The sequence below is a fragment of the Condylura cristata genome, unplaced genomic scaffold (assembly GCF_000260355.1).
Source record: "Condylura cristata isolate star-nosed mole 26May11 unplaced genomic scaffold, ConCri1.0 scaffold00001, whole genome shotgun sequence".
NCBI classification, from domain to species: Eukaryota; Metazoa; Chordata; class Mammalia; order Eulipotyphla; family Talpidae; genus Condylura; species Condylura cristata.
In genome coordinates, this window is record NW_004567102.1 from 28,544,222 (window position 1) to 28,562,157 (window position 17,936).

Sequence of the window (17,936 nt, forward strand, 5' to 3'; positions counted from 1 at the left end):
TTGGGCCCTCCCTGGTGGTGAAGCAGGTTAAAGCACAGCACTAAGAAGCTATAGCCACTTCAGCATGAGTTCGATCCCCACCTGCCCCAGAGGTGACCCACATGGGGCGGCAGACCTCTCCCGACCCGCCTGCTGCTCCCCTCAGCAGTGTACTTCATCGATCTGCCTGTTCTGCTCCCCACTCTGTCTCTGGTGAAACCTCTCACTGCCCCTGCACCTCTGGCTACATGTACCCCAGTTCTGTATGCACAAATAAATAAATCTTTTTAAAAAAAATAATAATAATATAATAGTTTATTTTTACATTGTTTTGTGCATTTTTTTCATCTCAGTTGTAATCCCCGTGGGTTTCTGGTCACCAAATTACCCATGTGCCATCACCATAGTCCAGTGCATTTCCTCTCCACACTGTTTTTGATCCCACTCCCCACTCCACCCCCATAAAATGTCTCTGGTTTATAGCTGTTCATCATTATTATTATTATTTTCTCGCCTACTCCATTATACTCCTGCTATGAGTGAAACCATCGGTATTTTTCCTTTTCTTTCTAGCTTATTTCACTAAGCATGATCTTTTTCAGCTCCAACCATGTTGCTGCAAAAAGCATGTGTTTATTTTTTTTGGTTGCTGAGTAATATTCCATTGTATATATGTACCACATCTTTTTAATCCAGTCATCTACTTTTGGGCATTTGGGTTGTTTCCATGTGTTTCCAATTGTAAATAAAGCAGCAATAAACATGCCACCCAGTATTGTTAACAGAGCTTTTAAACAACAAACCAGGGATCTGAAGGGAAAGGCACAGCTGGGGAGTGTTTGTCTCTGAGGGAACAAATGTCATCTGTGGGAAGTCTTGTGGCAAGACTGTTGGTGCAGCTGCCGTGGCCCCACCTTCCTATGTCGGCCTGTGGAGATGTGGCTGCCTGGCTCAAAGGCAGAAAAGATGAGACGCCACCAAGCTTGTCAAGTGCAGCCCCTACAAACTGCCGATGGCAGGGTAGGCTGGGTCATGTGAGTGGGCAGCTGAGGCGACACCCAGCTCGCCTTAAAGGTTTCAGCAGTTAGTCACGCAATAAATGTTGTGGCTTTTTAAAAAATAATTAAATTTTAAAAAGTAAACAAATGCTTCTGCTCATTGAACTCTGTACCAAATGTTGGATTTAAAGGAGAGAAAACCTAACCCTGCCCTCAGGTTGCCTCATCTGACCTGTGATGTATAAGCTTATAATTACAATATGGTGTGTGGATAATAAATAGAGGTAACAGACAAGTGGTAACTGCATTAGAGAAATCACAGAAATTTCCATGGAAGAAAATACTTGCGAGTTGAATCTTAAAGATATGCTAGGTTTCAGGAAGAAGAGATAACACATGCAAATAATTGAGGTGTATAATTGATTGAATGGTGTTTTGTAGACCTGCAAATATGTTATTGCTGCTGAATCTCAACTTCCAAGGAGGAAGTGGCAGAGGATGGGGTGAGAGAGGCAGAACCCAGTCCATAGGAATGTGCTAGGGAATTTGATGTTTTCCCAATAGGCCATGGGAAACTAATGAAGGATTTTTAGGAGGGGGTTAATATGTTCTTCCTTGCAGTCTGAAAGGTTTATTCTCTGTAATAATTGTAGGGTGGACAGTTTTGAGAACTACTATAACTGATTGGTCCACCCTTAAGCAAAAGCAAAGTAACTATCATCATTCTTTTTATGTGTTATTAATTTCAAAATTACTTCGGCTTTTAAAAATATCCTCCACACTTGTAAACCGTATTACCTGACTTATGAGTTTTATATCTCATGTCATACCCTTCAGCTGCTTTCTTTTCCAATGCATGACAAAGCCATTTAAGCAAATCTACTTGATCTCCACCTTAGAAAACAATCCTTAATTGGTAAAATGGTTTGATACAACTAGCAATGCTTTGGTAAATGCTTAACAACCAGCTCTCCTCCAAGCAAAATCCTGATTTGTAGTGTTTACCAATTTCCATGGTATAAATCCTCCCACTGTTACAGGGCACCCCAATGTGAATTGGGTTGCCTGTCTGTGGGTCTTCACCTGCGCGCTTACGATTAAATCATATTATGGACACACTCAAAAAGGTTAAATGATGGATTTATTTATAAGGAGAAAGGTAAATGAATAACCCAGGGAAAAAGGGAGAGAAATACAAGTTAACTAGAATGTCCTACCAGTTCTGCTGACTTGGACTCCACCGGCATGCTGAAACCAATTGAGCTAAAACGATCAGCCGTGAACACCAGGCCAAGAGACCCCCAGAGCCCACATGTCCAGTTTTATCCCAACCTGGCTGCTCAGCTCCGCCCTCACGTCCCAGAGTGTTTCTCCTTGTTATTGATGGGATTTGGAGTTCCAGTATCTGGAGTGGGGGCGGAGTCCATGAAACCTGTCCCTGTTCCACCACGACAACTGATTTCAAGCTATCCATGTAACATCACTATGAAAGGCTGGGATAGCCGTATCATATTACATTGTTAAATAGTCTTCTCCAAAGACTCAAAAACAGAGAGTAACATAAATAACATAATTAGAAAGTTATGAGTTTTAGGTATGTATACTTTTGTTTTTAATGCAATTATTTCGTTATAAGTTTTTGTAAGGTGATTTTAATAATGGCTGTTCCTGGGAGTCAGCACAAGCCTGCTCCTGCCCGACATGATGTGTGCTCCTCCAGGTCATTTAAATGATACTTATTAATCCAAGTCCCTCTCTTTAATTCTGATGCATAAAAGTGGGGGAGAATGTATAAAGGCACTGACGAAAAGAGATACCACCTGAAGAATAATATGAGGTATAGAAATAAATGGCAAACCAATTAAGAATTTTATATCGGGCACTACCTGCTGATGCAGTGGGTTAAAGCACAGCACTAAGAAGCTAAAGTCACTTCAGCATGAATTCCACCCCCAGCCAGGGAGGTGACCCACATGGCATGGCAGACCTCTCCTGACCCACCCGCTACACTCCTCAGCAGTATATTTCAGTAGATCTGCCTGTTCTTCTCCCCATTCTGTCTCTAGTGAATCCTCTCACCCCTTGCACCTCTGGCCTGTACCCCAGTTCTATATGCATAAAATAAATGTCTTTTTTTTTAAAAAGTTGTATATATACCCTACTTTGCTTAGCTATCACCATCTAATCACACCGAAACAACATAAAGATGAGTTTCCTGTTTAATATTGGTCAAAATTATAAAACATGGGTTTTCTTTTAATTTGCTCACTCATAGAGAGTAAATTTTAGTTCTGTATAAAATATGACTAGGGATTAGCTGTCTATTGAATGACTTCAAATCATTCTTTCTGTTAAGATATTTGTTAACAAAAAGACTAAAGCAATGTGCACTTTGAAATAAGTTTCCAGAGAGACCTCACACAGTTCCCTAACAGGAGACAAGGCCAAGTGCCTGTTAGAACAAAAGAGGTCATTCAGTTTGGGGAATGTGAGCCCATCTATGGGAAATCACCCTACCAGCCAGAGACGCATGAGCTACATAGAGCAGTGGGCACACTCTGACACGCCAGAGCCGCCCTCCACATGCGAGGGGCTTCTGTCACCCTAGGAAAGAAAACAGTGCAAAGTGTTGGCTGTCAAACGTCTCAGCATCCCCAGAAGTGATGCCGCAGGCAATGTGATGGTGCAGAGGTGAGAGCCAAGCAGAGCTGGCACTGACTTCACTCATATTGGTTTATTGTTCAGGGAAAGTCACTTAAGTTTTTGAACCTCAGTTTCCCTAATAGAAAAAGGGGATAAAAATATCTTATCAAATGCTACTGAAGATATGTCACTACAAGTAAGTGTTAATGGTATTGGAAACACAAACAACTTAAGCCATCTAGGAAAAGGGAAGGTGATTTCCTTCTTTCCTGCCACTCCAGGCATAATTAACTACTGTGAAGGTAAGCAAAAAAGAGCTCAGGGCTATTCAATTTGTCCTTCTGGTGTTAAGCTTAATATTAACAAGAATTGAGGATCTTCTCTTTTATCTTCCTTTCTTCCCTCCTCTAACTAACAAATGTTTCTTTCTATTGTGATTCAGGAAATATGCTGAGATCTGAGCACATAAAGTATATACAAGAATAGTAGTAGTAACTACTGTGAATCGAAATAAAGTAGTAGTATCTAATGTTTATTAAGCACTGACTGTTGAATTAAAGGAGCCCATTCCATTCTGCTTTCATGTAGCTGACGATCTCATGTGGGGAGACAGCTATTTGAAAAATAACAATTCATAGTCAAAAATTCCACAGGATACTTATTTCACTACTTTCCTTGCTTTTCAACATAGGAGACTGAAATCCAATCTATGTTGTTGGTCGACAGATCTGGAACCAAAACCAAATAGTAAGAAGTCAAATTAAAAAACAAATTTCCTTTACTTACTGTCACTTAGTAACTTAAATGACTTTATAAACAAAAAATAAATAAACCTACTCTGAATAAAGAAGAGATTTGGTAGAGAAACTGTGATAGAGCAAGTGAATAAGAATTTATGAATTAATTATTCAGAAATAGGGTATAATTACTTTGAAATGAATGTCTTTAAGGATAGGACTTTTTTTTTTAAGATTTATTTATTTACACACACAAGAACTGGGGTACAGGCCAGAGGTTCAGGGGCGGTGAGCAGATTCACCAGAGACAGAGTGGGGAGCAGAACAGGCTGACTGATGAAGTACACTGCTGGGGGGAGCAGCAGGCAGGTCAGGAGACATCTGCTGTACCATGTGAGTCACCTCCGGGCAGGCAGGGATCGAACTCATGTGGAAGTGGCTTTAGCTTTTTAGTGCTGTGCGTTAACCCGCTGTGCCACCAGAGAGGGCCCCTGAGTTTAGGACTTTTTAACCATTAAAGCAATTTGAATTCCTTGCAAGAAACTACCTCTTAAGTAAGGTCATGAGTATTTATTTTGCTCCTAATAGTCCTGCTTTGCACAAAGGGAAAATAAATTTTTGTCCCTAGAGCTTAGTTGCTTTAGCTTAGTCTGGAATCCATGAATGTTGATAATGCAAGTCTATGAACCATTTTACATTGAAAAGATACTAACTGGTTTAATACTTATACCCACAGTGTGGCTGTTCAGACTCATTAAAAGGGTTATGCTCCTTTGCTTTCTTCAGGGGTGATACCGAATTATTGCACTAATTAGTCATCTTAGGCAGTTTAGCTATTTATGGCATCATAGAATTTATTTTTAAAATATTATTTCAAAGCACAGGGTAAAGGAGTTCACTAGTGGTACAAGGGTTAAGTCTCAGCACTATGAAGCTATCTGCAGCCACTGCAGCACAAGTTCGATTCCAGACCCACATGGCGCAACAGACCTCTCCTGTCTTACCTGCTGCTCCCCTCAGCAGTATGTTTCAATCAATCTGCCTGTTAAGTTCCCCACTCTGTCTCTGGTGAATCCTCTCTCACACACACACCCCCAACCCCTGCACTACTGGCCTACACTCCAGCTCTTATATGCATAGATAAATAAAATAAATCTTTAAAAAATAAGTAAAGCACAGGGTACATACTGGTGGAGACATTGTAATAAGAGATCAGTTCTGAAAAATCTTACACATCTAATCTTACACATCTAAGAATGCTGTTTGAAATAGAAGGAATTTAGCTAATAAGTGAGCAGGGTTCCACAGAAATAATTTATGAAACAAAATTGTCATAAAATCTTTATAAGTGTACATTTCCCTGGTGAGAATAAGACTTTTGTAGACACACCTGCATCTCAAAAATGTATATAATTACAGTAAAGGCCATTTTAACAACTTGTGTTTTTTAAGGGATACTAGGTATGGTATCTTGGACTTCCAGAGGGCACAGGGAAAAGGTCCATAGAACTTCCATAGAAGAATCAGGGTTGCTGCTTCTTGACTTTAATACCAATTTAGATTTCCAGTGGACATTAAAAAGGCACAACACTTGGTAGCTAGTCCCTTTTTCATATGTCATCCTGCTCTCAAGGTGGACCTCACCCAAGACAGTCTTTAGTACTTCACTCAATTCCTGGACTTTCATGTTGCCTTTCTAGCAGAGTCTAAAATAACATGGCACATGACTTGTTTTCCCCAGAACTTCTTACATTTACCAGGAAACTATTTTGGCAACATCTTTTAGGGAAACTATGGAACTTAATAGTTAAATATGTTGCTCTTACAGAATTATGAAATTTCACGTTGCAAAACGGAAGTTTAAAGAAACATTACGCCCGTATGATGTAAAAGATGTCATTGAACAATATTCTGCTGGTCATCTGGACATGTTGTGTAGAATTAAAAGTCTTCAAACCCGGTAAGCAATGAAAATGTAATTTGTTGTAAAGGAAAAGTCCTGGGAAGGACTTTTCTGTAGTAGAGAAAACTCTTGAATTCCATATTTCTTGCTAATTTTGTAACAAACAGCTATTTTTTCTGCAACATCAGTTATATTTCAGAGTGTAAATCAGACATTAAAAACTTCTCTCAGTTTCCTCAGTTTCCTTACCTATTAAATGAGGATAATGTTAGTGCTTGCCTCATACACTGTGGTGAAGACTGAATGAGTTAATTGAGCGCTCAGTAAGTGCTGATATGTGAGGTGATGTCCCGTGACTGATCGCTGCTGCCAGTCTTTCTCCTTCATGAAACTGCACCCAACTATCCACCCCACAAAAACAGAACTTTCCTTCAGAACTTCTACAGCCTCTAGAGCCTACTAGAGTATAAAAGTGCTCATAATTTGGGGATAGTGTGCCAGAGTCAAGACCAACAACATGAATAGTTAATTCTTCATTGTTTCTGCTAAAAAGTTTGTTTCCCTTGTTCTTGACTAAAACAGATACTTTCCTTCATGCCCTATAAAGTGTTGGATACATTCCCTTTGTAGGGGGCATCTTATTGCTTCATTGAAAGAAAGGAATTCAATTTGTTAGTCCAGCCATGTTCGTGATTGTGTTACCTTGAAGTCAAATATTTAGTTAACTCAGCTTTTTAAGTCTTGGTTCAGTCAAAAAATCACTAGCGTTTGAATAGTTCCTAAAAACATAAGAACTGAGTCTTTAACATTTGTTTGTATGTTCACAGCACATTTAGTCCAATGTGAAGCATATACATAGTAAAACAGTTGTCTATCAATTATAGAAAGTATAATTTGTTCATTCAGTTTATCAGAAGATAATTGTTGACTCTGCTATGTGTGCCAGGCACTGTGGACTTCCAGAAATCCATACCCCAGACCTCGGGGTGTTTAATCATCCTTGAAGCTTAATAGATTAGATGTCATGGCAGAAGGTGGGTTCTGCCTGTATTGCAATTCAGACAGTGTTAATTGGAATGTTGAATCAATATTCTTGACCATTCTATTCAACAACACACAGAGAAATAGAAGGAAATAATTCTCACTTAAGCTGATCAACTCTCCTTGAAAATTGTTTTAATTCATTTGGCCTTGTTATAATCTCTGCCTAGGTGACTAACCCTTAAATAGAACTATCTATGACTCCCAAGATTTTTAAAAGTTGAATTGCTACAGAATTTGCAGAACTAATCTTTTAAGTTTTTACTTCACAGTGTGTATATTCTCCAGTTGGAATCCAAGGGACAGAAACTACAGATTTTTTTAACTGTCTATCTCCCACCTACCAGATGTACAGTATATATTCATTGAATAATCTATTCTAGCAACATAAAATGTTCATAATTATGATTTTGTGATATTTTAAATGTCTGAATTCAGAAAATGCATGGTGGGAGATGAAATAAACCAATTACTTTGTAGTTTAGATCAAGTTTGCCTCCAGAAGATTACCCACAGTGATGTTATCATGGAGCTTGGTGAGAAAATTAATCCCATGTGTAATTCTCATGTTAAGGAAATAAGCACATCAACTGGAACAAGTTGATTTTTATTTTATCTTATATAAATTAAAGATAATTGAATTTAATCTTCTTTTCAAAACACTTCATGATGTCTTAGGGCAATCTGCCTGTTCAGGCTCATAATCAGATCTCTTTCTCTGATAGTGTTGATCAAATTCTTGGAAAAGGGCAAATCACATCAGATAAGAAGAGTAGAGAGAAAATAACAGCAGAACACGAGACCACAGATGACCTCAGTATGCTCGGCCGAGTGGTTAAGGTTGAAAAACAGGTACAAGTCATTTGTACTCGTTTCCTTTCTAACAGACCTTTTTTTCAATCAAAACTGATTGGGGCATTTTAATGTATGTAAGTGAATAATATATAGACAGGCTAATAAAATCAAGAGTGAATTCAGTTGAACTTTCTGTATAGACAGTGTTCTCTCAAACATTTGGATTTGCATATAAGAAATAGAAAATTTTATCTCATTAATACTTGCTCTGAAAGCAGCTATTGATTTTCAACAGTAAAATAACCAAGGTCTGTTTTTCATTGTGTGTTTTAGTTGTATTCATTGTCTCTCTATTAGGTTGTTCTTTAAAAACAAAACCCTCACTAAACTGTCATCATAAACTGAGTGTTTGGGAACCCTGATATTTTGTCTTCCCATACAAAGACCATTCTCCAGAAATCAAATTGCTCCTTCAAGTTAATCCTAAATATTCCAAGTGTTAATTTGGGGGTACTTGTACTTTTTTTTTTTTAAGTTCAGAATCACTGAACTTAATAGAATGCAATAGAGTCCCTAAATGGCTTTCAAAAGAGGGTTAGGAAAGATAATCTGATTGCACTGAGGAGTCTTCACTTGTATAGTGCACTTGTATAGTGCTTAGATGGTCTTTGAGGATGCTAATTTAGCCATTTAAGGAAGATGGCTGATGGAGAGGTAGACACCAAAGCATCCCTCCTCCCCTGAGTCTGCCCCCTGCCCACCACAGCTAGATGTTGTGTTCCAAGGAGGTACCAAGGGTCAGGACTACCTTATACTTTACATTCCACATTTAACTGTATTGACACACCCAGACTTTGTTTTTTAATCCAAGTGAAGTCATTCTCAATAACAGTTCTATGTAACCATGCTCTCCACTTTTAGGTACAGTCCATTGAGTCAAAGCTGGACTGCCTGTTAGACATATATCAACAAGTCCTCCGGAAAGGCTCCGCATCAGCACTCACTTTGGCCTCATTCCAGATCCCCCCTTTTGAATGTGAACAGACATCTGACTATCAAAGCCCTGTGGACAGCAAAGACCTGTCCAGTTCCGCACAAAACAGTGGCTGCTTATCCAGATCAGCGAGTGCCAACATCTCTCGAGGCCTGCAGTTCATTCTAACACCAAATGAGTTCAGTGCTCAGACTTTCTACGCACTCAGCCCTACTATGCACAGTCAAGCACCGCAGGCGGCAATGAGTCAAGGTGATGGCTCCGCCCTGGCATCCAACAATATTGCAAACCAAATAAATGTGGCACCCAAGCCAGCAGCCCCAACAACCTTACAGATCCCGCCTCCTCTCCCAGCCATCAAGCATCTGCCAAGGCCAGAGACTCTACACCCAAACCCCACAGGCTTACAGGAAAGCATTTCTGATGTCACCACCTGCCTTGTTTCTTCCAAGGAAAAGGTTCAGGTTGCACAGTCAAATCTGACCAAGGACCGCTCTCTAAGGAAGAGCTTTGACATGGGAGGAGAAACTCTGTTGTCCGTCCGCCCCATGGTGCCCAAAGACTTGGGCAAATCTTTGTCTGTACAAAACCTGATCAGGTCGACAGAAGAACTGAATATACAGCTTTCAGGGAGTGAGTCAAGTGGCTCCAGAGGCAGCCAAGATTTTTATCCCAAATGGAGGGAATCCAAATTGTTTATAACTGATGAAGAAGTGGGTCCCGAAGAGACAGAGACAGACACTTTCGACACCTTGCCACAGCCGGCCAGGGAAACTGCTTTTGCATCAGACTCACTAAGGACTGGAAGGTCACGATCATCTCAGAGCATTTGTAAGGCAGGAGAAAGTACAGATGCCCTCAGCTTGCCTCACGTCAAACTGAAATAAGTTCTTCATTTCCTTTCTAGGCATAGCAGTTCCTTTAGCCATACATATCATTGCATGAACTACTTTGAAAGTCCTTCTAAAAAGTTGAAATTGCAAGAATCAGGAAGAACATGAAAGGCAGTTTATAAGCTCGTTATCTTTTAATTGCATGAAAATGCATGTTTAGGGATGGCTGAAATTCCAAGGTACATCAACATTAACCCACTCGTTTTTTAACGTACCTTGAGTTAAAAATCCTGAGAAACCAAACACTGTTAATGCCATGGGGTGTATGAAAATGTCAAGATTGGGTCATTTCAAAGATTGGACTCTGTATTTTGAAATTATGAGAGTAAGCACCCTCAAGTTTCAGGCATTTCTGCTTTGTGATTAAATACAAAATACGTTTCTCAAATTCGGCTACAATGTATATTTAAACACAATGGCTACATCAACAATTGCTGACAAGGTGTTGAGTAAAGCAAAATTGGGGAAAAATAGAAATGGCTGCTTATTTCAAGATATATTTGCCAACCCATTCTTATTCAGCCATTTTATTATTAATGTAATTTGAATGTCAATTTGTGTGCTTTGGTGATTTGCCGCTGTAGCAAGCAATTTTGCACATCATTTTCATGTTGTTCTTTATGATGAGAATGTTCTTCAATTAGAAAATGTGCAAATAATAAAATTCAGGGCCAGTGGGGTGAGGAGACTATTTGACACATTCAACCTCATGGAAACATATTCCCTGACAGCTGGATCAGTTTTCTCAGTGGTTGACCTCCACCCAAGCAGTGGGAAAACCAGTGTGATCGGGAGGATCTCTCTGCGGGTCACGCCTTCCAGACTTGCTATGCCTGCCCCCCGCCCCCAAAGGGGGACATGCGAGGATCCGTTCCAGCTTAGCTCATAGACAGGCAGGATCCCAGGCACTGAAAGGTCTGACTGAGACTGATATGGAAAAGTCTTGAAAAGAATCTAGACACAACACCAGAAAGTAGGTAAAGGTAAAGAAAATGATCCCTCCTCCCCAAAGGGCAATGAGAGGGAGAGAAATAAACCAAAATCAAAGAACTTGATTTTTTGAAAAATCATTATTGCTAAGGAATTCAACTACCTAAACGTCCCTTATTCTTATATATAAACAGAATTTTGCAAGGTATTTATTTTTTAATGTGCCCTGAATGGTCTTTGCTATTATGTAGTACGTGCTGAATATGAAAGGCTAAAACTAAACCTCCTTTGCTTTTTATACTGTAGTGAAAATTTTCTAGTCTCCCCAAGAATTTTGCCCCAAATCTGAAATTATTGGCTTGTTTCCTAGTATAAACATTTGCCATTAGAAACCAGGGTCTACTAATCAAAGTACTTAATTGTGTATGGAAGCAGCACCATGTTTGCCAGAAAGCAGGCAACACTGACCACTTGTTAGAAACCAGGCTAGCTGTCTCAGAACTTCAGCCAAGAGAGAGCATTTCAAATCTGTTAAACCTAGCACAGGAGAACTTAGGAAGACTTTCTTCCTTAACAGATGGTGCTGCCTACAGAAAACTTCTCCAGCAGCCAGAAAGACTGGGCAGGGATTTCAATAGGCTACCCAGCGGAAGAGACCCTGAAATCTACCAGTCATACCAAACCCTCTTCCGATCAGCTTTCTGCATCTCCCTCCACTTTTCTTCTCTATTAGCTGTTTATCCATTTCCTGCCATTTTGCTTCTGAACCTCACCGCATGTTAATCAGCCTACATCCTCACAAAACCACTTTTACATTCTACCTAAAATTTGCATTTTAATGTTTCAAATCCTTGCCTCTTTGATCATCACGACAATTCTAAAAGCTTCCTTTTCTCATCTTGCTTGTCTTCTAGTATGTTCTAGTATGCCCCCTGGACAGTGTCACTCAGAATCTTCTTGGCTGCTGGAGATACACAGATTGAGTTTAAATTTTATACTCCAGTTAAAATAATCACTTTTAAATGATTGTTTTCATTGTGAAAACATAATAGTAAATTGTAAAATGCGGGTTTTTATCCACCACGTCTCTACTTGATCTGAGGTTACACACGGTGATCATACATACATGCGCGCACACACCTCCATTGATCTACAGGCAGACACTTGCCATGCACTCGGCAGGCTCTTTCCAAACACAGATGAGCAGCAAGGAAGGAGGCAGCAAGTTCAGTTAGCACTAATTCTTGGACATACTGTGTCCTGGGTCAAACCCCACTGGCAGCAGGACTTCTGAATGTATTGGAATCCCCTCCTGAGGCCACTTTAGGCTTAAAACATAAAGCAGTTCATCCAACATTGCTGAAAACTGAAGATTCGGAAACAAAATGTAAACACGTTACTGAGGTCTTACTCAGAGAAAACTGCAGTAAACAGCCTTGTGAAGAACTTTTCTACATTGAAGCCATGACTATTTTGTGTCTAACTTATTCTAGCACAAAAATTTTCAGATATTGAAAGACAGTTGTTCTGTGTGAAAACTGTAGGGTTCTGTCTGTTGTGTCCCTCTGTGAAGTTGAGCAGGGTCTCCCACTTACACTGAGCAAAGTCCCATCAGTCAATCCCAAAGGGTGTTTTGAAGCACAATTTAGCTGAGCACTGAGAAGACCCGAGTTTTCTCAGTTCAGGTTTGCCTGCCTTCTTCAATGCATAGGGTTGATCAAACTAACACTTAATCGTAAACAGCCCTTGTATGAGGTTGACTAAAAAATATTGCTATGTCTGATCTAAATGTTTGCATTTTGTTCAACTAAATTAATATCTGTAGATTACAAGTTTTGTTTAAAGTAAGATACTTTATTAAGTTTTTAAGTCAATTCCTCCTGTTCTAAGGTGCCTTTCTCACCTCCCATTGACTCGGTGATTCTGAAAGTCCTTAAATTGCAGGTAAAACACATCTACTTGAGAGGAGGAAACAAGGCACAAAATGACTAATCCTCAACCCCGTTTACAGACAAAACTTAAGGAACCTGAATAACAGATTAATTGACCACTTCATTTAATCAGATTTAGAAAATATCATAGATGTTAATTTATCTTCCCAGAAGCTGATATATTTTGCCTTAAATAACATGGCTGTGTTTTTGTAAGAGAAATTTAATTTAATATAATTATGTGCATTTAAGCGAGCAGTTCTAAAAGTCATGTATGACAATGCAATTGTCTGTTTCCTGAAAACAAATAGATCAGGAATATCGTATCCATTTCAAGCTACCATTAAAATGTAATTTCCTTTGCTCTCTTTTACTGGGATTATTTGTTTTAAAGTAAAACATTAAAAAAGATGTCTATAAACAGTGAGTGTGATTGTTTTTATCTGGAACTAAATGATTAGTTCTGAACCAATTTTGATTTGCAATCCATGGAATCAAACTGACTGCGTACAGATTTGGGGCTAAGATACAAAAATCTGTCTTGCAGTATTGTGCAATGATGATTTATACACTCTTCTCAAGCCACAGCACCACCAAACTAGTGAAAGTTCAGATTGCCTATCCAAATCAATAGTTACAAAATCTAACATACATTGACATGGCATAATTCCCTTTCCCACTGGTGACTGAAGTCCCGTGTGCTCTGTGGGAACAATCCCATACTCTGTCACAACACCTACACCTACTTTTTCAGCTTCTCATCTGTTGGCTTTTTATCTTGTCTTTAGTGGTTCTCCTCTCTTTCCATTACTTGTTTCTGTGGAGAGATAGGAAACTCCCCTCCTCACTTGATTCATGGGGCTTGTGGTGGGATTGATCCCCACTGGAAGCTATCAGAGCTCCACATTCCTCTCCCCCAGACTAGGGCCCAGCAGCCCTCTCAGCACTTAAAGCCAAGAAGGATCTTCCCTGAGAAAAAGTTCTTTCTTTGGGCTGCTAGCTGTTATTTAAAGAGAAAGGAGAAATCCCTGGCCATTTGGTAATCACAAAGGTTAACGTAGAGGAAAGCAGAACTGAGAGATGGGATGAGAGAGAAAGAAGAAGTATCTGAAAACCTAAAACTAACCACATTTGTGTGGGATCAGTCAGCCTGAGGATTGACTGACAACCCTTGGAATTTTCATCTAGGAAATAATTAATTTCTTTTCCTTGTTGCTTAGACACCAGAAGCTGTGACTGAGTGAGTTCTTATGACTGGGGCACAGCACTGGGATTGAAACTTTGATAGCATGGTCCTCTGTCCCCATTCCTTCCCTGCACTCTAGGGAATGTTGATCCCCAACCCTGAGAAGCCTGCTCAGTTTGCTGCCTTGAGTAAGCTGATATAGTAGAACTGGTGGGTGGCTGAGGCTTGGTATCCCCCTACATACTCGATTATCTCTAAATACAGAATTGAAGATTTGTTTTATTTTAATTTCATTGATTCCAACTAGTGGTGTACTAGAAAATGTTTAACAAGCAAGTAAGTAAAAAAAGCCCAGCTTTGGAATGTTTGCCAATTCTCATGGTGTAAATATTTCCACCATGACTATTTCCAATTATCAACGTGACATTGCTAAAAGCAGAGATGAGAAAAACTAACCATCCAAAGTATTTTTCTGTGGATTTAAGAGTTGTAATTAAATTAACAGCAGATTTAACAGCCTTGAGAGCACTTACAATGTGGTAAGTAGGAATGACACGTTTTGAATTTTTATTACTGCACAGCTATCTGTACAGTTATTTATACTGTATGGTTTGCTTCACTGTACACTTATATAATTTAACTTGTAGTGTCTGTGTATTTAAAAAGTGAACTGTTTTTTTAAAGATTTATTTATTTATGCATACAGAACTGGGGTACAGGCCAGAGCTGCAGGGGCAGTGAGAGGATTCACCAGAGACAGAATGGGGAGAACAGGATGACTGACGAAGTACACTGCTGAGAGGAGCAGCAGGTGGGTCAGGAGAAGTCTGCCGCACCATGTGGGTCACCTCCGGGGCGGGGATCGAACTCACACTGAAGCACTGCGGCCAGATTGCAGAGCTGTGCTTTAACCCACTGCACCACCAGGGAGGGCCCAAAAAGTGAACATTCTTTAATTGGCTCTTGAGAGCAGGTAGGAGTAGCTAGACGCTGCAGCACATCAATTCTCCCACTTGGATCATAGACTGGTTGTTTCCTCGTGGGGTCAGAGCTATGATATGAGTCTACATTGTTTTGAAAAAGGGACAGGAAAGCAATCCTAAAAGCTTAATTTTGGTGAAGGCCAGAGTAGGGTAAATGAAGATTGTTCAGGCTTTTGCGCCATTGACCTCTGTGTGCAGGCCTTTAATGTAGGAGTGCATGTGTGGTGGCAGACACCTGGAGTGTGGTGTGGGCTGGCTTCAGTGGGCACACCTGGGCCAAGAGACTGAGCATATAGGGGTGCAGCCACAGAAAGTGTGGCAGAGACAGCGGACAGCAGTGGAGACACCACGAGAGCATGTCAGAGTGAGTGAAGATTTACTGGGGCTGGGAGGCCTGCCAGGACCCTCTCTCCACCCCTCTCCTCTGTCTGCCCTGCACCTGGCTGCTTCACTACAAATGGTGGAGACGATGATTCAAGACCTGAAATTCCACGGAGAGCTCCAGGACTCTGCTATGCCCGCTCTGCCTGCTTCTGCTGCGGCCTGTGTCAAGTTGAAGTGTGTGCTGAGATGAAATGTGTGTTAGTGACTACACAGGCGAGGTGAGCACATGTCCACACACTGTCGTGAGGTAGTCCTCCTACTTGGTGCAGTCAGCTGGTCCTGCTCAAGAGGAAGGCCCAGGTGTGCAAGGCAGGGTCTTGTGTCAGTGGCAGCTCCAGGGGGAAGTAAATGACACATTCAGGTTACTATAAGATGAGGACTGCTTAAGGAAGAGATTCTTTACAAAGGTGTAAGCGGGTAAAGGGAAACTCAGGGATACAGCAGAACCCCAGGCCCAATAGTTCAGTGTTCCAGGACCTTCCCTAGACCTGAAGGTGCAAGCAGAGTTGAAGGAAACCAGTTACTAGAGGTAGAGACAGGAAAGTCCAATGGAAATAGAATCTTGGCCTGCGGGGAGGGCCATGAGAAATAAACACCTTTGACCCCACTCTCCTTTTAGCTTTTCTAGCCCAATTCCCCACTGGCTGGACCCACCCAAAAACGACAGTTAAGGAAACATACTGCTATCAACCTCTTGGAGGCCTAGGGGATGTGGGAGGGTCCTGAAGGGTCAAATAGCACCTGTGGGACCTGACCTTGGGTATCTGGATGAGAGATAGATACCCTGACCATTTGTCTTGGACTAATGAGCCTCACTGGGAGCCACACTCATCCTAGAGATATGTGGGGTGTGGCGATGCCTGCCTCCCACTCTGGAGCTGACACTGCTTCCAGCAAGGCAGAAGCTGCTGGAGTGGGAAGAATGAAATCTAGGGAGCAGGTCTTTGGCCAGGGTTCCGCTCCCTGCTGCCAGGTCTGTCACCAAGGACTCTGGTCAGCGCTAGCCCTCCATCTAGAGATTCTGTCCCCACTTCCGTGGACATTTGGCTGCCAGAGCCAAGGTTGGGCACCCGAAGTCCTGGGGGTTGGGCTCTGGCACCCTATCTAGAAGGGTTACAGATCCCACTATGTTGGTTTGGAGAGTTATTGGGGTCAGAAAGCCAGTATAGGGTAAATGAGTGAATCAGGCTTGCGATGCCACTAGTCTCTGTGGCTATCACCTGTGGCCGTGATCGTGTTAACACAGAGAGCGCTTGGGGGCGCAGGGAATGCGCTTGCTCATGGGCAGTTGCGCCTAGAGGCTGGGGATGGGTGGCGTCGCTCAGACTCGAGAGTGGCTAGGAGAGGACAGGCAGCGTGACTACAGAAGAAGTGAGACTGCCAGAGAATGCCAGAGACCCAGAGAAAGAGGAGAGATTTGCAGGGCTGCCTGCCTGCCCTGCACCGGGTTGTCCCACTACAGCCTTGGGTTCCCTCAGAAAAGTTTCGTCAGCGCTTCCCAACAGCATGTGGTGAGTTTCCCCAGGATGCAGAAATGTTTAGTTATGTCCAAAAGGACAGGTTTTTTGTTTTGTTTTGTTTTTTTAAGGGAAGGATGCTTGCACAGACACAGTGGGCAAAGAGCTGCCCCAGAAAGGACAGGTTTGTTAAAAGAGACGCCTGCAGAGTCAGAGGCGGGCAGCCCTGGGGGAGAGCTGCCCCTGCTCTTCGCAAAGGGAGAAGGGGGATGTAGAGAAACACCTGTGGAGCCACAGGCAGGCAAGGCACTGCAACTTTCCAGAGCAGAAAGTGCGCTGAGTTAGTCTCTTTGGGAGGAATTCATTCCTTTTAACTGCTGTTAAAATTATTTCTAGGGTTGGCGCCTAAGGATTTTTTTCTATATTTGGTTTGAAAGGGTAGATTTCAAAGGACAGTGATTTGTTTTTTACAATGGCCCCCAATCTCCATTTCCCCACTTCCGACCTGAGCCTCGGTCTGCACCTCCATATATAGATAGAGATAGAGATAGATGATATAGATATAGAGATAGATAGAGATAGAGATAGATAGAGATAGATAGCTTGTTTGGTGACTCCATTAATCACTTCTACTCCCCCATCTCCAGCTTCAGGTCTTGTGATGCCTCCTTCCCAAATTTTCTCCTCTTAGCCTCTATCACCACTACTTATCTGCATTTTCTCAACTGCAAAACCAAGGTTCTGGGCCAGATGACACGATTCTCACAGACACCTCCGACTCTGAACATCAAATTCAAGACTTAGTGTCATCTCTAGCTCATTTGCGTAGTGAGAAGAGTGTCTTCCAGGGCCAGCAGGCGGCAGCAAAGCTCTGTCTTGAGGGGCCTGCTGCCCAGGGGAGGCTCTGCTTTCTAAGGCTCCAGATCTTGAAATCCAGGACTGGTGGCCAGGTGTCACTGCTCATGAACTGGTAGCTGTTATTTTTAGTTCGCCAGCCATGCCCCTTCAATTTGGGGGGTACAGCATAGCTGAGGAGACCTCCCCCACAGTGTCACAGAGGGATCTTTCAACAAGCCCCTGGT

General features: G+C 41.6%; 1 protein-coding gene across 3 annotated transcripts in view; it reads left to right on the plus strand.

The window, feature by feature from the left end:
- Positions 1-13,244, plus strand: part of KCNQ5 (potassium channel, voltage gated KQT-like subfamily Q, member 5) — a 460,478-nt gene extending 447,234 nt beyond the window's left edge. For all 3 annotated transcript variants that reach the window (XM_004673622.2, XM_012722138.1, XM_004673623.2), the window contains 3 exons: positions 6,186-6,317; positions 8,027-8,153; positions 9,018-13,244. In XM_004673622.2, the coding sequence (XP_004673679.2) occupies positions 6,186-6,317; positions 8,027-8,153; positions 9,018-9,977 (1,219 nt within the window). In that variant the 3' untranslated portion in view covers positions 9,978-13,244. The remainder of the gene's footprint in view (positions 1-6,185; positions 6,318-8,026; positions 8,154-9,017) is intronic.
- Positions 13,245-17,936: the final 4,692 nt, after the last annotated feature.